Below are 25,135 nucleotides of genomic sequence, written 5' to 3'. Positions count from 1 at the left end.
TCTTTGGTGTATGGATGTGAGAGTTGGACTATAAAGAGAGCTGAGTGCTGAAGAATTGATGCTTTTGACCTGTGGTGTTGGAGAAGACTCCTGAGAGTCCCTTGGACTGCAAGGAGATCCAACCAGTCCATCCTAAAGGAGATCAGTCCTGGAAGGACTGATGTTGAAGATGAAGCTCCAGTACTTTGACCACCTGATGCGAAGAGCTAACTCATCTGAAAAGACCCTGATGCTGGGAAAGATTGAGGGCAGGAGGAGAAGGGGACGACAGAGGATGAGACGGTTGGATGTCATAACTGACTCAGTGGACATGGGTTTGGGTAGACTCCGGCAGTTGGTGATGGACAGGGAGTCCTGGTGTGCTGCGGTGCATGGGGTTGAAAAGAGTCAGACACAACTGAGATACTGAACTGAACTGAACCCTATATATTCTTGCCACATCTTCTTAATATCTTCTGCTTCTGTTAGGTTCCTACCATTTCTGTTCTTTACTGAACCAATCTTTGCATGAAATGTTCCCTTGGTATCTCTAATTTTCCTGAAGAGATCTCTAGTTTCCGATTCTATTTTTTTCCTCTGTTTCTTTGCATTGATCACTGAGGAAAGCCTTCTTATCTCTCCTTGCTATTCTTTGGAACTCTGCATTCAAATGAGTATATCTTTCCTTCCCTCCTTTGCTTTATACTTCTCTTCTTCTCACAGCTATTTTTAAGGCCTCCTGAGACAGCCATTTTTCTTTTTTGCATTTCTTTTTCTTGGGGACTGTCTTGATCCCTGTCTCCTGTACAATGTCATGAACCTGCATCCATAGTTCTTCAGGCACTTTGTCTATCAGATCTAATCCCTTGAATCTGTTTCTCACTTCCACTGTATAATTGTGAGGGATTTGATTTAGGTCATACCTGAATGATTTAGTGGTTTCACCTACTTTCTTCAATTTAAGTCTGAATTTAGCAATAAGGAGTTCATAATCTGAACCACAGTCAGCTCCCAGTCTTGTATTTACAGTCTGTATAGAGCTTCTTCATCTTTGGCTGCAGAGAATATAATCAATCTGATTTCAGTATTGACCATCTGGTGATGTCCATGTGTAGAGTCTCCTCTTGTGTAGTTGGAAGTGGGTGTTTGCTATGACCAGTGCATTCTCTTGGCAAAACTCTAATAGCCTTTGCCCTGCTTCATTCTGTACTCCAAGGCCAAATTTGCCTGTTACTCCAGGTGTTTCTTGACTTCCTACTTCTGCATTCCAGTTCCTTGTGATGAAAATGACATCTTTTTTGGGTGTTACTTCTAGAAGGTCTTGTAGGTCTTTGTAGAACTATTCAGCTTCAGCATTACTGGTAGGGGCATAGACTTGGATTACCATGATATTGGGTAGTTTGCCTTGGAAACGAACAGAGATCATTCTGCATTTTGGACTTTTGTTGACTAGGATGGCTACCACATTTCTTCTAAGGGATTCTTGCCCACAGTAGTAGATATAATGGTCACCTGAGTTAAATTCACCCATTCTAGTCCATTTTAGTTCACTGATTCCTAAAATGTCAATGTTCACTCTTGACATATCCTGTTTCACCACTTCCAATTTGCCTTGATTCATGGACCTAACACTCCAGGTTCCTACACAGTATTGCTCTTTACAGCTTCAGACTTTACTTCCATCACCAGTCATATCCACAACTGGGTTTTGTTTTTACTTTGGCTCCGTCTCTTCATTCTTTCTGGAGTTATTTCTCCACTGATCCAATAGCATATTGGACACCTACCAACCTGGGGAGTTCATCTTTCAGTGTCCTATCTTTTTGCCTTTTCATCCTGTTCATAGGGTTCTCAAGACAAGAATACCGAAGTGGTTTGCCATTCCCTTCTCCAGTGGAGCACGTTTTGTCAGAACTCTCCACCATGACTCGTTCGTCTTGGGTGGCCCTACTTATCATGGCTCATAATTTCATTGAGTTAGACAAGGCTGTGGACCATGTGATCAGATTGGTCAGTTTTCTGTAATTGTGTTTTTCAGTCTGTCTGCCCTCTATGGAGAAGGATAAGAGGCTTATGGAAGCTTCCTGATGGGAGAGACTAACTGAAGGGGAAACTGGGTCTTCTGATGGGTGGGGCCATGCTCAGTAAATCTTTAATCCAATTTTCTGTTGATGGGTGGAGCTGTGTGCCCTCCCTCCTGTTTACCTGGGGCCAAACTATGCTGGAGATAATGAAGATAATGGTGACCTCCTTCAAAAGGCCCCATGCATGTACTGCTACACTCAGTGCCTCCAACCCTGGAGCAGGCCACTGCAGACCCATGCCTCCCCCGTAGACTCCTGGACACACCCAGGCAAGTCTGGGTCAGTCTCTTGTGGGGTCACTGATCCTTTCTCCTGGGTCCTAGTGCACACACGGTTCTGTTTTTGCCCTCCAAGAGTCTGTTTCCCTGTCCTGGATAAGTTCTGGCAGCTCTATGGTGGGGTTAATGGTGACCTCCTCCAAGAGGGCTTATGCCATACCCAGGTCTGCTGCACCCAGAGCCCCTGTCCCTGCGGCAGTCCACTGCTGACCTGTTCCTCCACAGGAGATGCTCAGACACAGCTCTGTCTCAGTCTCTGTGGGGTCTCTGGTCCAGATCTTTAGTGTTAATGATATTGAACAATTCAATTATAATTACCAAAGTATGTATTTGATTCCAGTTTTTTTTTTTTTTTTTTTTTAGTTATGGAATTAAAGTTTTTAATTGTATATTTGTTTGTAGACTCCTTAAGAATATATTTGAACAAATCATTGATATATATAACCCTTCCAGGTTAATTGAGAAAGAAACACTAATATACAAAACATTTCTCCTTTATGAAGCTCTTGAAATATCCTATTGTCAATCCAAACAGAATAAACTAAAATGAGATAATTGGGAAGGTGCCCATAAAGTCAGCCTGAATATATTATCACAACTATATATGAGATAATATTTGTTTTAAAAAGATTCTATGGCACTGTAAACTCAGTCTCATTAGAGACTGCATTTAAAAGGCTTATAAAGTTACTCATTAATGTTATCTTGTTGTATCTCCACAGCTTTTTCATTAAAGAAAATTCAGCAGAAAGCATTTTCTCCTGATAGCAGGAACCAATTTGCAATAAATGTTCTGGAAACCACTAGGGAAGCCATTACTGAGGTCTAATAAAAACAGACAAGCGTAACTTGTTCTATATTTTTGTTTCAATCACATACAGATGAGACCCCGCTTTCCACACCAACTGCGAGAGACAGCCTTGACAAACTTTCTCTAACTGGGCATGGACAACCACTACCTCCAGGATTCCCATCTCCTTTTCTGTTTCCTGATGGATTGTCTTCCATAGAGACCCTTCTGACTAACATACAGGTAGGACTTTTTCACATTCTGGAAGAAAGGAACATGGAGGATTCAGCTGTAAGTTTTTCCCAAAGTCATACTATTCCAGCTTAATCCATTCTTGAGACTGAGGAAACCATGATAATGAATTTTTCTAGCAATTTGATATTTTAAACTTAATACACAAATTCAATTGGTTAGAAATATCCAAATAGGTATACTACATCTTAATAAAAACTTAGATGAAATGACCTGGGCCTTTTAAAAACTATTCTGCCTAAATGTTCTCTTTATTGCCAATTAATAGTAGGAATCTAGCTGTTTAAGTTTGTCTGATGTATTAAAAGACAGTATACCAGTTCTAATAAATATTTAGCTGTTTTAAACTGCTGGCCTTTTAGTGAGGAAATGATATGTTTAGTCATTTAAATATGTCTGAATGAAAAAGAATCCAAGAAATCCCTTCTTTCATAAATGAGTTTATTTCAGTTAATAGGATTTCTTCAAAGAATAGACTTCAAAAAGTCATACAAAACTTTTCACAGATTTTCTATGTAGTCTTCGGGATGTATATTTTATGTACAGTGCATTTTGAATAAAAAATACAGTTAACAATAACATAGAACAGGGAGCCAAAATAATAAGTGTTTGGGATAAAAGAAAGCATAATTTTTTGCCCACACATGAAGTGGTCATGTGGACCCCAGATGGAGCTTTTTGCCATCTACTTCTCCACACTTAAAATAGCTGGTAGTAATATGCTTGTAGATACTCTGTGGTATTTTTTTTTTTAAATCTTTGTTCTAGCACTCAGTCCTTAGTGGTATTTTTCTGTACACATTTCCTACCATATTAAACTTTCTCCCAGTAGAAATGTAATTAATTTTATTTACCTCTCTAAGGACATAACAGAAGGCCTTTAATGTAACATATCTTCTCATCTGTTAATATGGCAGTTTTAATACTAATGTAATTAGAATCTCCAGAACTGTATTCAACTTTAAGGTTTTATATCTCAGTAATTGAAATAAATCATCAATCTAACCTAAATGTAATCATAGCCAAATAACTGATTATATTTTAAAATAAACATATAATTTTTTTTTCTAAATTCAGCCCACATTATTGTTTTCTGAGTTAAGGTTCTTAATGCACTTCTCTTTCGTTAAATTAAATGCTTTCAAAAGTATCCTTCAACATTTCTGAATTTACACTTTTAGAAGTAAGGGAATAATTAAGTTTCTTTTGTATGTTGTGTGTGTGTGTACATATATATATTTATATATATAAAATTCTATATGAAGCAAATAAAAAGCTAAACATTTACTTAAAATTCTCCATCTAGGTGTCTGTATCTTCAGTAACTAAGGCTTCTTTAACGGGGAAAATAATAATTTCAGTTTCAGCAAAGAAAACATTTCTGTGTAAATGTTCACTAGTGTAGGCCAATTTGCTCATCTGAAGAGTAGATTTACACAGGGACCCTTGCATTCTGTGTGAAAACCACATGACTAAGCCAAATTCTGTGTTTGGGAATGTTTATCCACCCTCCCATAGCCAGTGGTACCCAGACTAGGAATGTTATCTGCATGCGTGCTTGCATGCTAAGTCGGTTCCGTTGGGTCAAACTCTATGTAACTCTATGGACTATAGCACTCCAGGCTCCTCTGTCCATGGGATTCTCCAGGCAAGTATCCTGGAGTGGGTTGCCATGCCTTCCGCAAGATCTTCTGAACCCATAGATTGACCCCACATCTCTTCTGTCTCCTGCATTGGTGGGCAGGCTCTTTACCACTAGCACGACTTGAGGAGCCCAGAAATGTTATCTGCATCACCTCAAATTATAATTATTTCTTTAAAGAAAGAAAAAAAGAAAAGGGAAAATTTGTTTTAAATTGTGCAAATTTTAGATAAATTATTTTTTATTGAATGTATCTCTGGAAATCATATATTCTCTAGCCTTCCAAACAGCCTTAAGAGGATGTATTAGGAAGAGTTGATGATAGGAGTCAAGTCAAAGTAAATTATTTCTTCTAGTCCTAAATCATAGGATTCTGGGTCTGACAAAGTTAGAACACTCACAATAAAAGTGCTTCATTTAGGGACTTCCCTCTAGGTTCAGTGGTTAAGACTTTGCCTTCCAATGAAGGGGGTGCGGGTTTGACCCCTGGTCAGGGAACTAAGATCCCTCATGACTCAGACAAAAAACAATATAATCAGCCAAAGCAATATTGTAACAAATTTAGCAAAGACTTTAAAAATGGTCCACATCAAAAAAGAAAATAGTATTTCATTTAAAATAAATTATGCTCATTCACTTCAGTTTCACATATAAATGTATACAGATGAGATATTACATATGTGTATATATGAATTTGATACCTGTACACAAGTATATGTGCATGCACTATATGTATGTAAGGTAAATAAATATTGAAAATCTTGCTAAGTGTCATACAAAGTAAAACAAATGACAGTACATACATGTATACATACTCATATACATGTTGACACACACACACACACAAGCCAGACATACATGCTGGATTTATGTTCAGTTATAGTTTCACATTATTTTACAAAAGGTCATAGTTGCTAGCTCTTTTATTATTATTACATATGTTGAGTTATAGTAATATCCTAGGAATGGTATAGAATATTTAAACAGTCATGACTCTGACTCATGGGGCATACAGTATAAATGTGTTTGCTGTCCAAATTCTAATTTGGGTAATTACATTCTGTCTACCTCAATTTCCTTTGTAAGTTCAATTATGTATAATGGGGTTCTCTGCTTTCTGTTTCAAATGGCAACACTCTTTTGGTGTGGTAAATTTAAAGCTCTATATTTCCTTTGAAGATACTTTATCACAATGACAATGAAAAATAATTGAGTTGAAAGTATTTGCATTTTTATATCATACAATATCATGTTTAAAACTAAAGGTTTATTGTGTATGTTTTCTATTTTAAAATATTGTATTCTATTTAAATTTAATGCACATAAATTCTATTTCTTTTAGAATTAATAACCAAAACTACTTAAAATAATATTTAAGGAGTTATTGTTCTAATATTCAATCCTTTGGTTTCATGATATTCTATAATTTGATAATTTTAATACTGTAGATGTCCCTTCCATGACACATTATGAAGACTGAATTTTCTTAAATGGTATTTCTTTGCACTTTAAAAGAGGGCCTGTAGAAAAATACTATATGCTAATATTTTAAAATATATATACTATATATAGTATAGAAAGTATGTTTTATATATAGTATAGAAAATATATGTAGTATAGACATATATGTGTATACTATACTATATATCTTTAGGTACCAGATTTTTGCTAATTCCTAGAACTATACTGTTCTTTCTTAAAGTTTGAATGTTTTTATAAATTGGAAGTCATAAAGGATAATGATATCTTCAGTAAGGAACAGCAATTTCACTTTAGTGACATTTAAACTCATTCTAGATTTTGCTTTTTAGAGTTAAAAAAAATTATCTTATATGGAATTTTATTTTATTTTATTTTATTTTTCTATGTGGATAGTCTTTCATTATGGTTTCCTTAATCAAACATGTTCATGGACAACTCCCTATGAGATTTTAGGTGAGGAAAGTAGAGTTTTAGTATAAATTTGCTGGGTATGACACCTTCGATCATTGATTATCGTTTGAACAAACTGAAGGGAGAATTTTACCCAGTATTCTGAATCTGAGCTTTCAAGCTGTAAATCATAACTGGGATATATTCGCACATAAGACCAGGAATAAATATGTTATACTGTTTATTACCCTATTTACAAAAATTATTTGAAAGGATAGTTAAATAAATAAAAAGTAGAAAAGAAAAATAAGGCAGAGAATATAAAATTTAGTGAGGGGTGATATTAGCACTGGGGATATATACCATAAGGGGAGTAGGATAGATGTTTGGGTCACTCTGGTTTGTCTATGTGGAAGTATTAAACAAGGAAAATAAAAGGGATGTTAAAACCACAATGAATGGCAGGCTCAGATTGGTTCACTATGATCTGACAAATAAACATATTCTGGTTGTGGTATTTAAGAAGCATTCTTTACTTCTATATTTAATGGAAGACAATGAAAAACAATTGGACCAAAATATTCTGATTATACATATTCCAGTCTTTACATTTCAATGTCATGACCAGTAATATATTTTATACATTTCAAAGAAAGAAATCATTTTTATTTGCATTATTAATATGTATTTTATTTATAAAAATATGTATTAGTTATATTGTTACTAATCTTCTCTGACTGATTAAAGAATTAGAAAGAAACTTTTCAAAAGATAATAAAATAAGACATTGACTTCAAAATATGGGTAGACTAACATCAAATACATTGGGTTTTATATTATATCTTTTTATCTTTAATCATGGTATGTTATATCTTCCCCTGTGTGTCCCGTTACCAATTTTGTGAAAAGAGATCGTGAAAAAAACAGTAAAACATAGCCAATATTTTAAACTCAGTTTACTGTAATGAAGAGAGTGGCATTAATCTCTTAAAAATCTGGACTCTGTATCATATTTACTAATTTATATCATATACAACAACAATATCAATATTAATAGTAAAACTAATTTTACTGAGAACTTCCCTGGTGGCTCAGTGGTAAAGAATTCCCTTTGCAATACAGGTTGCCAAGGAGATGCAGGTTCCATCCCTGGGTCAGGAAGATACCATGGAGAAGGAAATGGCAACCCACTCCAGTATGGTTGCTGGAAAATCCCATGGGCAGAGGAGCCTGGTGGGTTACAGTCCATTGGGTCCCCAAAAAAGTAGGGCATGACTTAGCAACTAAACAACAAAATTTGCTGAATAATCTTAATATGTCCTTGTGCAGGAAATATACTCCTTTGAGTTTCCTCTACCCTAACACTACTTAAATTCTGACACTTCTAATTCACCAATGTCTGAGTTTTTCGCATACCAAGCAACTCTGCGACCTAAGCTGGGGGCCCTACATTTTATCCCAGTTCAGGCATGATCTGCTTAGAGATAGCATCAGATCTCATAGGTTAGGAGTTCAGCCTCACAAACCTGCTTCCTGCCCCCACTTTCATTGCCGATTGTTAAGCCCAGGTTGTAACCAACCAGCTACGGACTGGAGGTTCCCACCATGCCTACCAGTTAATTTGTTAAAGCAGCTCATAGAACTTAGGAAAAAGTGTTACTTATGTACCTGGTGTAATATTAAAGATTATAAACCAAGGTCCAGAAGGAGCAGGTGAATTGTCCAATACAATTCAGAAACAGATGGAAGAAATGTATAGGGCAATGTATTTGGAAAGAGGCACAGAGCTTCCATTCCCTCACACGTCACCCACCCTGTGCCTCCATACACTGACCAATTCAAAAGTTCTCTGAATCTCATCCATCCTTTAGGGACTGGCCAAAAGGCAACTTATTAACAGAAACTCATGTGTAGTTGCAAGGAGTTTATTATGAATAACAGAAGACCCATTTCACCTCTGTTGTTCTTATCACTTAGGAAGTTCCACTCGTAGCATCTCTAGATACCAATATCCAGTATAGGATACCTAGAAGTGCTTTTGATGGAGAAGTCATCATTAATCAACTTTGAAGTACAGTAACCATAACAGTAAAGCAAGTATAGTATCTTTTGTCACAAGAGTGGCAAAAATGTTTTAGTTGATACTGTTCTGTCATATTATTTAAAGTTCCTAACTTCAAGGCACACTATTCTGTCCTTTTTTTGGAATGAAACACCAAACAAAGAAAAAAAGAAAAACCAAATACCTCAGGGTAGCTCTGATCTAGGCTTCGTCAGCTTACTCGTTTGGGACCTCAGACAAGTCACCTCCTCCTTCTGTACCTTGGTTTTCTTGTCTTTGAAAGGTTTAAGCTAGAGTAGATAATGGCTAAAAATCTCCTCCAACTAGGCTTGTTGTTATTGTTTTGTTGCTCAATAGTGTCCAACTCGTTTGCTACCCCATGGACGACAGTCTGCCAGTCCTCTCTTTCCATGGGATTTTTGTAAGCAAGAATACTAGAGTCCATGTGATCCCATGGACTACAGCCTGCCAGGCTTCTCTGTCCATGGAATTTCCAGGCAAGAATCCTGGGTTGCCATTTCCTCATTTAGTCCCATTAGAAACAGCAAATTACTGAACACAAATTTTGTCACCTGAGTTTCAGTGATACTCATAGAAACGTATATGTCATCTAATTCTAAAATTTGTACAAAATACAAATATGTACCAAGTAAGCTTTTCTTCCTCTGGGGTCTAACTAGTAAATTAAGAAATGCTTCTGTCATATCAATATTACTTAAAGACTCCTATACAGGCAGATATTTATACTCCCTAAGCAAGAGAAATAGTTGACATATTGCTAGATTAATGTATCCTTTATATATATATACACACATACATACACATATATGTATATATATATAGTTTATAAACTCATTCCCTGAAAGATGATATTTGTTTACATGGCATAGTACTTCAGAAAGCAAGAATATTTCTGTATTATGACAAGCATTATGTCTGCATATAGAAAAGAAATCTGAGGTCAAATAACCATTATCTTTAATAACTGCTGTGTCACAGAGTAAGTTTAAAATGCTTTTTTTTTTTTTTTTTAAGAATCATTACTATCCAGCTTCAACATCATGAGAACTGACCTCCCCTTGGGAACAAATTTTATGTGTTAAGCCGTGTTTCTTTTACATTAAATCACATTGCCATCATAGAATTTTGCTTGATATGGCATGATCACATGAGACCTAGCATTTCGTGTGACCTTTTGCATATGATCTACCTGGAAAATTTACAGAAGTTACACAAATCTGATAGTATTATTATCACTGATGGTTAAAATGGTGTCCCAGTGATTTGTAGATGTTGTGAACACTACTTGCTTTTGTTTTTCCCAGTCCCCTGCTGCATTGAAGTTTAATTGGTTTTCTGTACTTTTTGCAGCAGAGCTGTCACAGACAATAACATATTTTTTGCATATGTATCAGTTTGGCTGTAGTGAAGATTTTTGTTCACACTGGACTCCTACTGATGTGCACTGATTTAAAGTCTAAAAATGAAACTTAATTTTATACAGCTCATAAGTAGTCCCTAGAGGGTATTGGATCCTAAAAGCTAATATTTTTCAGACATAATCAGCAGGAATAAGTAATGTACTACCATTAGCGACATTAACAGTAATGTAACAGAAGGAAACAATAAACATAAATGTTCTTAGCAACTTTATACTTTGCAACAAATATTAATATAAAATTACACAAATTAGAACTGCAGCGTAACACTATTCAACACGTTTATTCATAATGATTGTTTCATATTTAAAGAACACCAAAATATTGTGTTTTGTCAGCCAAGGACAATAATAGTTTAATAGTAATTTATTTTAAACAGCTACTGATAATACAACCAATCAACACATTAAGTGGTGCCAACATTGGCATCTTGCTAAATAATCTCTAGACATTGCAGAGAGAGTACATCTTTCAAAGATAAGTCAACAAGAGCAATCAGAGCAGAAAATTAGAATTTGGTATCTTAGAATTAAAATACAGCTAAACTAAAGTTTTTAATTGGGGTGATCTAAAAGGGCACTTGATGTAATGATCTCTTTCATTTGTTACTAATTGTTTGTTCCTGATGAAGAAGAAACATATACAGGAATATTGCTGAATTAAGATGGCCGTTTCCTTAGCAGCTATGTTTTATTGTTAAAAACAAAAGAGTAGAGAGAAGTGAGCTGCCAGCCAGCATCTTTCCTATCACAAAAATTAATCCAGAAAATTCAGAGTCAGTTATATCAAATATTAAATATTAATAGCTTATGTGTGCTTGAAAGGAGACTTAAAAAGACTTGTAACAATTGGTGGGCTGAGTTCAAGGTATATTCCTATTGCAGTAGCAAGTCAAGCTGGAACTGAAATGTATGAATCAAACTTCTTATGTTGTATCCTACAAAGGGGTAAGGGGGTCTCCAATATATCTACAACTGGCATTAACTACCATTTCATTTCTAATTTCAATTGAAAAATTCAGCTGCTGATGTTCACAAACAAAAGCAAAGCATCTTTTCCAAAAGGGCATTCTGAATTGCTGAGTTGAGACAGATTGAAATCTTAGCTTCTATTTTTACTAATAATTTTAGTAATAATTTTCTAATGTATCTTAGCAGAGAACACATGCAGAACACTTTGCATATGTCTTATATATTCTCATAATCTCATTTTTGAAAATTTCAGAATATTACTCATATACTAATATAGCATATAGTCAAATTATATATACATTACTTTATAATCAGTTATATAAATAGATACAATTTGCTTTTGCCATATACTATTATTATATATACTGTTAAATATTCTCCTAAAATTTGTCCTCTGTTTAGAGCCATTTTGATGGATTTTTAAAAAAATAATGCATTACTAAGCCATGAAGTTTTGGATCCCTGATGCATATTATGTATCTCAAGAAATATAAACCATATTATAATTTCTGCTCAATAAATTTTTGAAATCTACTCTATAGTAGGTACTCTCTGGGTTTTAGTAATCATAGTACCCAATGAGAGAAAATGTCTGTGCCTCAGAGAACTTAGATTTCAGTGAAGATGCAAAATATGGAACTAAACAAATAAATAGATGACAATATTACATAATAAAGGGTATGAAGAATTTTAAGGAGGGAATAAAAAGGTGAGTTTGGAGGGCTAGTCCAGATAATCTGTGAAGAGAAAGAGTTTTCCCCAGTGATGATTGAACAAAGATGAAATGAATGTAGGAGTGAGCCATGCAAAACATGGGAGGAAAAGCATTCAGGAGGGAAATAGAGAGCCAAGTGCCTGGTGCAGAAACAAACTGGTATCTTAAGAAACAAATGGCCACTCATGTTGTATATAATCTCAGTAGGGAGTGGTAGAGAATGAGTCCTGAGAGAAAGGTTGGTATTGCTAACATCGCATGGGGTTACATAAACTATGTCAGATAATTACACATGGAAAAAATCAGTCTAATTTTCTTCACAATATTTAATTTTAAGATACACTTATGTGTTGCCCTCATGTAGTATTAAACCTAGATATTCTAATTAGAAGCAATTGAACCTGCATGCCAAAAATATTTGTCTTCCTAAAATAGTTTAATTAAACTTAGAAAGTTTGCTTTACTTTTGCTATTTGTCTTAGTGAGTACAGAGTGACTGCACAACAGGAATGAAGGTATTTGATAAGTGGGCTGTTCTCTTTTAAAATGCTAAAGTAATGAATGAACTGTGCTTCATACCAAAATATTATAATTCTGAATGCCTTCTTTGTACAGGGCCTCTTGAAAGTTGCCATAGATAATGCCAGAGCTCAAGAAAAACAGGTTCAACTTGAAAAAACAGAACTGAAGATGGATTTTTTAAGGGAAAGAGAACTAAGGGAGACACTTGAGAAGCAGTTGGCAATGGAACAAAAGAATAGAGGTATTTTTAAACTTCCAAACAAGTTTAATACTTAGCATCAAATATTCAACATAACAATATTTTGTGATTTACTATGAAACTGTAACTTTTTTGTTTTTACTTGTAGCTAAAGTTTAGTGTAGGATTTGAATCCTGAGCTTAACCTTCAAAGTACATGGTTTCTCTTCCCTTTGTACCTCAAAAAACTGAAATATATCCATTATATCATTAATCACATAATTTTTATTGTTTATAGATTTAACCAATTCATAATTTTAAGATAAGAAGGAGTCCTGATGACAGCCAGGAAGAAAAATTCTATATTCATTCATAATTGCCCTTTGAAAAGCTTGAGCTAAAGTCATAAAGCTAAAATAGAAAAATACTGATTATTCAAGCGAGGCAGATTTAGTGAGATTTTTATCAACTGAAATGGAAGACTGATGAATATCTGAACAAATGACCAAAGTTGAGTATTTGTATAATTTTCTTTCTGAATGCCTCATTTTCATCCAACAAGGTCAAATACACATCAGAGTAGAAACTGATGTGAATTTTTATTGGGTAAAAATAATGTTATTATTAGTCAATGAACTGCTTCTTTTTACACACTTTGCAGTGCATGTTTAGATAATTTTGAAGGTCACTCATACTTTTGTGCTTATTTTATGTATGAGATCCAAGAGTATTGTCTTTACAATCAACTTCCCCTCTGTTTCAACTCTAAAGTTCTCCTCGATGTTTAAAAGGGGAAGCTCCTTTTCTCTCATTTAATAAGTATCCACTGTAAATACTCCACACTTTCCTCTGATATGTGTGACATGGTCATTTAAAAATCACTCTTTCCTTCAAAACTGGCAGAATTAATAGGCTTTTTATTAGTTACTCTGAAGCAATAGTTAGTCAGTTCCCAGGATGAGGCTGATTTGGGCAGCTGGCACTCCGGGTGTAGAGCACTGATCTAAGCAACGTGAGTTCACATAGATTTACACATAGAGTAAGCAAAACAAGATAAATGTTGATGGTGGGATATGTTCTGAGTAATAAACATGGTCAAAGGGTTCGTTCTTTGGAACCATCTTCCATGAGATAGCCATGTCGCAATTTTGTTCTCACCTGGAGAAGTCTTTTTCAAACAAGACTTAAAAACAGAACCTTGAATTCGTAAGGTAACCTTTTGGTTACCTGAGAAATTTTCAGAATTGTGTTGGTTTACAACCGTTGGAAGATTTACGTTGTTTTATTCCTTTAACCACTAAAGGTATAGGACAGAGTGTTTCACAGACACCATCATGAACCTACCATTTAATTCATTATGAACAACAAGTTAAAGGTAATAACTATCAATAATGGTCTATATGAATGTGTCAATGGAAGCCGTGTGTTACCCTGAAGAGAGAAACATGGCAACCCCATTTGCTTCAATCCCGTAGGAAGAAACAAAGAACAGTCAATGGCAAGGCACTGGGATTGAGCGTTTAGTGCCATGGGAATAACAATCCAAATAAATAATTCAGCAACTACTGTTTCTTTTCAAAGAGACAATATAAGCAATCATCTTTAGAAAGGAAAAGAGTAGGCAGGTAACTGTGTTAAAATTTTCATAGTATTAAATAAAGGGAATTAGCATTTATTTGAAAGCAGTTTTGTTTTCTCTTATAAGATTTGACTCAATGTAAAAACAATTTTCTGCAAATATATGCTACCAGCAACAATAAACTGTAAGATAATGGTCTGCCATTTTGATAATATTGACTATAAAAATAGGATTTGTGGAAACTGGAAATTCCACGTAACACTCTTACATGAACGATTATTACCTTTTCTGATGTCTTGACTGAATACTATGCTAGGTAAAAAATGTAGATTGTTAATTTATAGTAATTATACAATAAATTTGGAATGGTTACTTATGACTTAATTCTGCCAGAAGGATTTTCTCATACTAATTCTGTCACATTCATATACACAATGTTTATCAACCATCCAGGAAAAAAATTATTTCAAAGAAAACACTATTATGCTTTCCATATGCTGATTGGTGACTTTATATATAGTGTATAACTTAAAGCAATGATCAATTATTATATGTATGAAAGTACAGTTAACATACATTTGTGAAGAAGATTTGTTATTATTTATTGATTACATATGTACAAATACTTAAATTGATCAGTAGGAAAAGAGTTCATCATAATTAACTTTTTGTATCATAGGCAACATTTTTATATAAGTAGCAGTGAAGTTTTATACTCATCAAATTCCTACAGTCTAAAAGTGTAACTTTCCTGAAATATATTATAGTGGATATACATCTGCTATGAAATTATTAATATCTCTAAGCAAATTGCAATAGTTTCATCAAAATGCCTGTTTTATATATATATATATAAACAATAATAATATTTAGCTCCACATATGCAATCATATTTATTGCATTGTCTAAAATTTCAAGAAAGAATTATTAAAAATTTTGCTGGCATAACATTTTTGTAAAGATAGGGGAAATGCTCCGTTTACTACTCAAAATTGATGTTTCATAAAGAGAGACTAATCTTAAAGGTTTTTACTATTCAGACTACTTTGCATTTGTCTGATTCAAGGGCAGAGACTAAACTACAAAATTTATTTAATCAGACTTCTTTTATTAATGAGTATAAATATTTATTAAAATTAGTTTCCCATTAAAACTGTCTCCACATATGATAATTAAAGGCATTCTTGTAATAGTTCAAGGCTAAACAAAAATTGGCCTTCATGGACATTTTACTGAGATTTATTTTAGGTAAAAGTGGGTTATTGCTGCTTTTTTTTGTTTTGTTTTGTTTAAACTTCCTCTGCACAGACAGGTGCAGTCCAGCAGGGGGGAAAAATAATATCATTTTAAAAATAGAGACCATTTGTGGAAATGTGAACATTGCAAAAATTCTGAAAAATAATAATGTATATATACTCTTTTCTAGCCATAGTTCAAAAGAGGCTAAAGAAGGAGAAGAAGGCAAAGAGAAAATTGCAGGAAGCACTTGAGTTTGAGACAAAACGGCGTGAGCAAGCCGAACAAACACTAAAACAGGCAGCTTCAACAGATAGTCTCAGGGTCTTAAATGGTAAGAGGATGTGTCTTTATGCATGGCTAACTAACTTTTATTGTGAATACTCAAAAGGCAATTTAAATGTGTTTGTGGGTTTGTATTTCTATGGCTGGTGATTCATTAAGCTCTTTTTGAAAGCATGGTGGAAAGAAAAGTCACATGTGTTGGGAGAAATGTTTTATTTCATGGGTGCTTCCACAGTTTTGTTGCTTCAGTATCTGAGATGACATTGCTTTTCTATTTAACCAATTCTGTCTGTACTGAAACATAATAAAATATTAATATGAGAAGTTCTCAACCCCCCCATCTCATTTTCTGAACAATTTTGCATTATTTATCCATTCAAATCTTCTGATAATTCTCATGGTTATAGTCTTTGTTCAACCTTTAAAAGATGACAAAGATTTATGTAATTTTAATTCAGCACCAAAGTAACAGGTTGCTTTTTTTTTTAAAGGACAATGGGAATCAAATGAAATGTGTGTCATTCTTACCTTTCTCTGCTTTTAGACTCTCTGACCCCAGAGATAGAAGCTGACCGCAGTGGCGGCAGAACAGATGCCGAAAGGACAATACAAGGTGGGAATTTGCAAAAGGCTATAAATCTAGATCTTGCTCTATGAGTTTTTCCTCTGCTTTAGCCTGCTATTCAAGCATGTAGCCTACCATCTGGGCCACATCAAAACAAGTTCAAACAAGGTCAAGTTCATCTTGCTTGTTTATATGAGTGAATTCATTTTGTGCTGATAGATTTTCTTTAAATTAACAGGTCATTTCTGTTTATACAATGCAATTAAAAAGGAATAATTAATTTTAAACAATGTATGATTTAATTCTTGAACACAGTAAATGTGTTTTATTGAATGTCTGAAGCCCAATCTCATAGATGAAAGTTTTATAAATTCTATATCAATAAAATCATGAGTTAACTAGGGAGTTCTTAAAATTTGAAATTATCTTCTTTTTGTTTTAGTGACAACTAATGCAAGGTACATGTAAAATAAACCAGGTGAAAGCTAACAATAAATAAGATTGTTTGATCCTATGTGGACTTTCCAAGTGGACTGTGCCATTATATACATTTTAATAACACAAATCTGCTGAGCAAAATCATATAGAGAATACTAAAGGGAGTTTTATTAAACACTCCGAAAAGCAAAATATGTATATTGTCAAGACCACACTATTAGGAGAGAACAAAATCTGAAGGTAGCATTTATAGTCTCACATCTATTCTAGACAATAAACTCAATCTAACAACATGAATACTAAACAGTAAAAAGAGCATTAAATGAAAATGATTCTTCAAAGGGAAGCCTAAAATGATTAACTGCTATAATCCTCCCAATTGCTTTTATTTTGCATTTTAAGTTCATTCATTTTGGGGATATTGTTTGACATTAATCGTGTTATTCAGTCAGTTCCAAAAGTATCATTCTTAGTTTACTATAAAGGAAATATAATTATGTAAAGTATCATATATGCAATACATAAAAATCAGAAACTAGAGACATTCCTGGAGAATGTTTTTTTGTGTATTAATTGATTTTACCATGATAATTATTTTTTAAATCCTAAAGTGTGAACCATATGTTATTATGAGACATCTTGTAGAAAAGATTTCATTTTTTAGAGCATTATGGGTTTCAGCAAAATTACATATATGTGTGACTATGATATTATTAAACTCAAAGGATCTATGTTGCTTTGTCAAGAATCTCATGCATATGTTAACAAATCACTAATGGCAAAGCCAGTCCTGTTTATCAGGGACAGTAAGTCCAGTGTGAACTATCAGAACTATGTATGGTCTGTGTATGTGAGGACTCCTCAGGCACTAACTTAGTTAAGGTCCAAAGTGCTGGACATAAAAAAGCACATACGCCTCCCGGTAGATGTGATATATAAATTATCTGATATCCACAGAATTCTCAAGACGATTAGAAGCCTTTTCTTTTTCTTTCAAGCAAGAAAAAGTATGGACACTACATTCTTTCATATACATGGGAAGTTTAAGAAGTCATTAGGCAACAATTAAACATTTTTGCAAAGTTGACATAATATATATTGCATGAGTTTACTATTAGCAATATTTGGATCATCAATAAGGCTACAGTTATTTCATGTGAATTTGTAAAACACATATTCAGATGTATATTTCAATATGGGATAAGGTCTTGCTGTATAGGTCAGTTTTGACTATTTTCAATTTCTATTATGATTTATTTATACTCTGAAGAAAATTTTTAGTCATAAATTGCATTCTTTCTGCCATCCAGAATGTTACATAACCCAGAAAACCCACTCAAACAACTCTATAACTCAGGAAAGGAGAAACATTTGAATGACAATTATACATAGTTACTTAAAGCAAATGCTGTTTTTTATGGGGTTATTTATTGCATTTTCTTAATTGTAATGTGAAACATTTTTTCAATTATTTCATTCATCTTATCAGTTAAAAAGATGAGTTCCTCAAGTCTAATATAAATAATAATATTCTAATTTTTGTGCACTTACACTTGAATTTAATGATTTTTCTGATAATCATACACTTCAATGAAAGGTTTTCTGCAAGAAAACTTAATATTAGTGATTTTAATTAATAATGTGAATTTTTCTCAAATGTAATCTAAAAAACACACATAGATGAATCTGTGTTACTCTATGTTAATTACTATCGATTATCTCACTTGACACTACCCAACACTTTTAAAATACCAAAGCAAAGAGGTCATCTTTTGCTAGTTTAACCCAACTAAATGAGTTCGTTTAGTCCTTTGAAACATTTTTTTTAACTTTGGAAACTAAATTCATAAATTTAGAAGCTAACAAAATAGCAAAATTAATGATGCAGAGAAGATATCAAAGAACAAGGACTATGTTATGTAAAATGAGGAGTTTAAGTTCAAGAATGGGAAAGCCAAAGGAAAAAGAACCAGAACTCACTGCTAATTTGTGCAACGGTCTATATCAGACATTTTGGCAGCTATAAGCACATGTTGCTTCACAACTCATGAATGACATGAACACAGCCCTGCTCCCTTCCCAGGAGTCATGACTCTTTGTATTCTTTCTTGCTCCCAATCCAACCATAATTGAAATTATTCTGTATTCGAAAATAAGCTCAACTTAATTACGAATGAAAAAGGAAACACATCTCTTTATACTTGCATGTACTTACTCATTTTTAATATTTTGTTAATAAATGAGCCAGATTTGGCCCATGAGTTAGTCACCTAGCAGTCAGGTACTTAAATACTACTCAGTTGCCCCCAAATAAATGTTGCTTCATTAGTATTTAGGAGCATCATTTCTGTAAAAGTACAGAGGTGGGGAAGAGGAAAACAGAAAGCAACTTAGAAACTATTGCTGAGCAAGAGGCTCTCAATAATTTCTTTATCTGCATAAGTAATGTAAATCAGCTTATACTATACAGGAATGAAGTTTTCATTCCTGATACTTCTGGTAACTAAACTCAAAGTTCATAAGCTTGGTGGAAATTTAATGAATATATATATATATCCAGTTCGGTTCAGTCGCTCAGTCGTGTCTGACTCTTTGCAACCCCGTGAACCACAGCACACCAGGCCTCCCTGTCCATCACCAACTCCCGAGGTTCACCCAAACCCATGTCCATTGAGGTGGTAATGCCATCCAAGCATCTCATCCTCTGTCGTCCCCTTCTCCTCTTGCCCTCAATCTTTCCCAGCACTAGGGTCTTTTCCAACGAGTCAGCTCTTCACATCAGGTGGCCAAAATATTGGAGTTTCAGCTTCAACATCATCCTACCAATGAACACCCAGGACTGATCTCCTTTAGGATGGACTGGTTGGATGTCCTTGCAGTCCAAGGGACTCTCAAGAGTCTTCTCCAACACCACAGTTCAAAAGCATCAGTTCTTCAGTGCTCAGTTTTCTTTATAGTCCAACTCTCACATCCATACATGACTACTGGAAAAACCATAGTCTTGATTAAACGGACCTTTGTTGACAAAGTAATGTCTCTGCTTTTTAATATGCTGTCTAGGTTGATCATAACTTTCCTTCCAGGGAGTCAGTCAGTCAGTTCAGTCACTCAGTCATGTCCCACTCTTTGCAACCCCCATGAATCACAGCACTCCAGGGCTCCCTGTCCATCACCAACTCCTGGAGTTTACTCAAACTCATGTCCATCGAGTCAGTCATGCCACCCAGCCATCTCATCCTCTGTCATCCCCTTCTCCTCCTGCCCCCAATGAGTAAAGTAAGCGTCTTTTAATTTCATGGCTGCAGTCACCATCTGCGGTGATTTTGGAGCCCAGAAAAATAAAGTCAGCCACTGTTTCCATGGTTTCCCCATCTATTTGCCATGAAGTGATGGGACCAGATGCCATGATCTTAGTTTTCTGAATGTTGAGCTTTAAGCCAATTTTTTTCACTTTCCTCTTTCACTTTCATCAAGAGGCTGTTTAGTTCTTCTTCACTTTCTGCCATAATCGTGGTGTCATCTGCATATCTGAAGTTGTTGATATTTCTCCTGGTAATCTTGATTCCAGCTTGTGCTTCATCCAGCCCAGCGTTGTACTGGGCTGGACATGATGTACTCTGCATATAAGTTAAAGAAGCAGGATGACAACATACAACCTTGACATACTCCTTTTCCTGTTTGGAACCAGTCTGTTGTTATAACTGTTGCTTCCTTACCTGCATACAGGTTTCTCAAGAGGCAGGTCAGGTGGTCTGGTATTTCCATCTCTTTCAGAAATTTCCACAGTTTATTGTGATCCCCACAGTCAAAGATATTGGCATAGTCAATAAAGCAGAGATAAATGTTTTTCTGGAACTCTCTTGCTTTTTTAATGATGCAGTGGATGTTGGCAATTTGATCTCTGGTTCCTCTTTTTTAAAATATATATATATATATATATATATATATATATATATTTCTTTTTAAATTTAAAAGCAACTTGTTTCAGGAGCTGGATTTTATGGTGATTAACTCTTTCATCCCTCAGTCTTACAGATTTTTATGTCATGATTTATGATGATGTCTAAAAATTTATCTTACTTTAAAGGTTTTTGTGAGATATATATATGATATATATATGAAAGTGGAAGTCACTCACTCATGTCCGACTCTTTGCAACCCCGTGGACTATACAGTCCATGGAATTCTCCAGGCCAGAATACTGGAGTGGGTAACTGTTCCCTTCTCCAGGGGATCTTCCCAATGCAGGGCTCAAACCTGGGTCTCCCACATTGCAGGCGGATTCTTTACCAACTGAGCTATCAGGGAAGCCCTGTATATATATTTAGTTTAGTCACTAAATCATGTCCTACTCTTGCGATTCCATGGACTGTAGCCTGCTAGGTTCCTCTGTCCATGGGATTCTCCAGGCAACAATACTGAAGTGGTTTGCCATTTCCTTCTCCAGGGGATCTTCCCAACCCAGGGATTGAACCTGGGTCTCCTGCACTGCAGGCAGATTCTTTACTGACTGAACTACCAGGGAAGTCCTGGTGTATATATATATATATATATGCATATACTCAGTAGACAGAGTAAGTATAAATACTTATATAACTGTTATTTGGAGTAGTTAATAAATATCCTCCAAATCCTGAGTCCCTCACATATATGAATGCATATCTATACAATGTATGCAGTCAAATCTATAATGAGTTCCTTCTACTGAATCCTAGTCTCTCATTTTTTAGTAGCTTCCACTTAGATGATTTAAGCTATATCTTTTAAGTTTAAAAAATATCTTTCCAGCCAATCCAGACATCTCTTAAGAGTTCCAAATAGTATCCAGTTGGAATTTGGGTGTCTCACAGGGACCTCAAAGTCCTGTGCAGAAAACCTAAAGGATCCTTCACCCTCTTCCTCCTGCCGACCTGTTTTCTCCTACTTTCCTTCCCTATGGTTCTCTCTACTGCCCAATCCAATAGCCTCCTTAATACACAACGAGGAAAGTGAAGCTTGATGGCTCCTTCCCTTGTCTTTTACACACAAGTCTGACTTTTGCCCTTCACTCTCTGTTCTTCTGTCATTGATTTTTTTTTTTTTTAATCTAGAAAGCCTCACATCTTTTTCCACCTTCCAGTGGCATTTCTCTCTCTTTCCTGCCTTTACTTACTCATCCTTTAAGTCTCATCTTAGAAGACACAGAAAGGCTTTTCAGACTCCACATCTACCCCTGCAGCTTCTCCCTACCCCTCTTCACAGAGGTTTTTACCATATCTTCTCCACAATCACAGCTGTGCATTGGTAGTCACCTTTTAAGTATTTTCTTCTTCCTTTCTCTGGGTGGTAGCCAGGCAGAGTGTGAACCTTGCATGCTTTGTTCACCACTGTGCCCCTTGTGTCTGTAGGTATGCTTGACACTTACATATCACTGTGTCACATGTTTGTGCCACATTCATGGTGCCCAAATGTTTGACACATCGTGATGCTCGCTAATCCCTGAAGGAATGTACTGGTGAGTTAGGACCTTTGATCTTGTGGATGAATGTCAAGTATTCCTATTGTTCTGACATTTTTCGGACATTGGTGGGAGAGATTGGAGGAAGCAAAGGATAATATGATTCTTCCTAAGAAAGTCAGAATTACAAATTCTGGCAGAATTTTCATTGTTGATAGCTGAATTAACAGAATGTGCTTGCTCTTCCTGGCTGCATTTCTGTTACTTTCTTCTTACACATTTGACTCAAGATTTGGATTCTGTGAATATTTACCTACTGTAGCCTGCCAGGATCCTCTGTCCATGGAATTCTCCAGGCAAGAATACTGAAGTGGGTTGCCAATCCCTCAACTTCCTAACCCAGGGATCAAACGTGAGTTTCCTGCATTGCAGGTGATTCCTTAAGGTCTGAGTCACCAGGGAAACCCAATATTCACTTACACCCATTTAAAATTTATGTTTAACTTCATGTACCATAAGCACATTTCTTAAATAACCCCATTTTGGTTTTTAAGCATTAACCTCATGCTTCTTTTCTGATTTGATTCTAATTTCAAATGGTTTAATCTCCTTATATTGTTTAGATATTCAATATATAAACATGGAATATAACATGGGAGAATTGTGAATTAGTACTCTTTTATCTATGTCTTTTATAAATTTTCAAAAAGTCTAAAAAGTTCACTTTCAAAGTAGCAGCGTTCTTTTTCATTCCAAGTAAAATCTCGTCCTTTTAAACCCAAAAGTAATTGTTGAAATTAATGGGAATGTGGACCACAGTTCCTCTGACATGTTAGTATATCTGCAAGTTATGCTTGCAAAATCTTGACTCCACTTGAAAGTACATCTCTTTTATTTACATCCAATGTCCATAATCAAAACTGCTTGGCTTTTTTTTCTATTTTTGACTGATCTCACATCATAGAAAACCAAATGTTCTTCCAATAAAAGGACATAAAAGACTTGCCTTCACATTAGCAATGTTTTTATTCCAATTTAATATCTTCTTTTCTGCTTCCTAGATATTTGAAGATACATGTTGAATTTAAAAATTATTCATTTATTCAACAAATGTTTATTGAGCACTGGTGAAATGCCAAGCACACTTGTATGATGTTGCTGCCTTAGCACAGGGAAGGGGATTTACAAATAAATTAAATCTCTTCATTTTGGAGGAGAGTAAACTGAGGTTTAGTAAGGATACATTATTTGATAAAGATTACACCATGAGTTAGGCTTCCCAGGTGGCGCTAGTGGTAAAGAACCTGCCTGCCAATGCAGGAGACTGAAGAGATGTGGGTTAGATCCCTAGGTAGGGAAGATCCCTTGAAGGTGGGCATGGCAGCCCACTCCAGTATTGGTGCCTGGAGAATGCCATGGACAGAGGAGCCTGGTGGACTATAGTCCATAATTTAGCAAATAGTCAGACATACCTGACGTGACTTAGCACATGGGCACGCACACCATGAGTTAATCGGAGTTGGGAAAATAACCCAGTTCAATTGCTTTTCTCATCCCTTGTTTTCTTCCCAATTGTTTTTAGATTAGGATTGTTAAAATGTTGTTCTTTTAACATATGTTATTGTTGTTATTATCTGTTTACTTACTTACAGATCCTAAACCTTGGTGCTGTAGGGTAAGCTTATTAGTGAAATATGTATTTTTCTCTGTTGAGTCAAATGTTCCAGCACACATAGAATGCCCTAGTAATACACTTTCTTTCATTTGGATTTAGTGATATTACATAGAATGTGGAGTTTTTGCTTATTAAAATAGTGAGGTGGATTAGGAATTCATATTTATTGAGACTTCCTATATATTCTAATTTAAAGGTAAGACACAGAATGGCTAATTAACATTCTCACTTTTGCACTATGATTTAGTGGGGTTGCTGACATTTAAATTTAAATTTCTGACCCCAGTGTCTTTGCTTTCTCTCCATGCTTTGTGGAGTAGATTTACATGTGTCTTTTCTAGGATAACCACTTGAAGTCTGTTTGCTCATTGCAGATAGTTAACTCATTGCCTGTTAACGGCTTCAACCCTTCAAAACATTCTACTGATAGCAACTAGGGCGTGGTGTGCAATTGGGAAGAATGTTGTTTTCCAGTTTTTTGCTGTTTGATCAGTCATTTATGCCTACACCATGTTTATAGACACTTCCAGACGTGCTGAGAAAAATCTCATTCTAAATGAAGCATTTAAAATGACAATAAAAGAAATGGAGAAATTAATCATATTTACCTAAAATATGTATCTACATCCCTACAATTTATCATGCCAGTGAACTTAGGACAAATGCAAAATCAGACACAATTCCATATTCAGTTTAGTATATGACATTTAAAGAATCTCTTCATGTCTTCTATACCATGTTAGAACAGAGGTTGCTAAATGGTACCCCAAGATTCTACCCTGTAAGTGTTCTATGTTGAACCCTACTTAAAATTACCATATTAAAAATCTATGTGAATGTGTTAGGCAGTTAGAATGGAAAAAAGGAGTTGAGAATGGTGGTGGCTAAAAGACAACGAAGGGAAAAGCCCATGAAAATAGAACAAAGGAAGGTCCAAGAACCGGAGGGAGGACCTCAGGTAGAAGAAAGAGCACTCCTGGCTAGCCCAGTTTACATAGGGCAGGCCCAGGGGGAGGAAAAAACGTATAAGAAGAGGAGCCAAAGGCCCGGGGATCTCTCTTTCTTGCTCTCTCTCTCTCTTCTTTTCGAGTTTTTTGGGTCGGCATACCCTCTTGCCTCAAGGATGTATTTTCCCT

The 25,135-nt window shown here is 35.2% G+C and overlaps 1 protein-coding gene across 2 annotated transcripts in view; it reads left to right on the top strand.

The window, feature by feature from the left end:
- DACH1 (dachshund family transcription factor 1) overlaps positions 1-25,135 on the top strand; it is a 456,844-nt gene that overhangs the window by 402,797 nt on the left and 28,912 nt on the right. For both annotated transcript variants that reach the window (XM_065902144.1, XM_065902145.1), the window contains 4 exons: positions 3,223-3,374; positions 12,700-12,847; positions 15,790-15,933; positions 16,429-16,497. In XM_065902144.1, coding sequence (XP_065758216.1) covers positions 3,223-3,374; positions 12,700-12,847; positions 15,790-15,933; positions 16,429-16,497 — 513 coding nt within the window. The remainder of the gene's footprint in view (positions 1-3,222; positions 3,375-12,699; positions 12,848-15,789; positions 15,934-16,428; positions 16,498-25,135) is intronic.

This window comes from Muntiacus reevesi, chromosome 11 (genome assembly GCF_963930625.1).
Source record: "Muntiacus reevesi chromosome 11, mMunRee1.1, whole genome shotgun sequence".
NCBI classification, from domain to species: Eukaryota; Metazoa; Chordata; class Mammalia; order Artiodactyla; family Cervidae; genus Muntiacus; species Muntiacus reevesi.
Note: the sequence above shows the minus strand (reverse complement) of the source record. Positions and strands in the feature narration are given on the sequence as shown.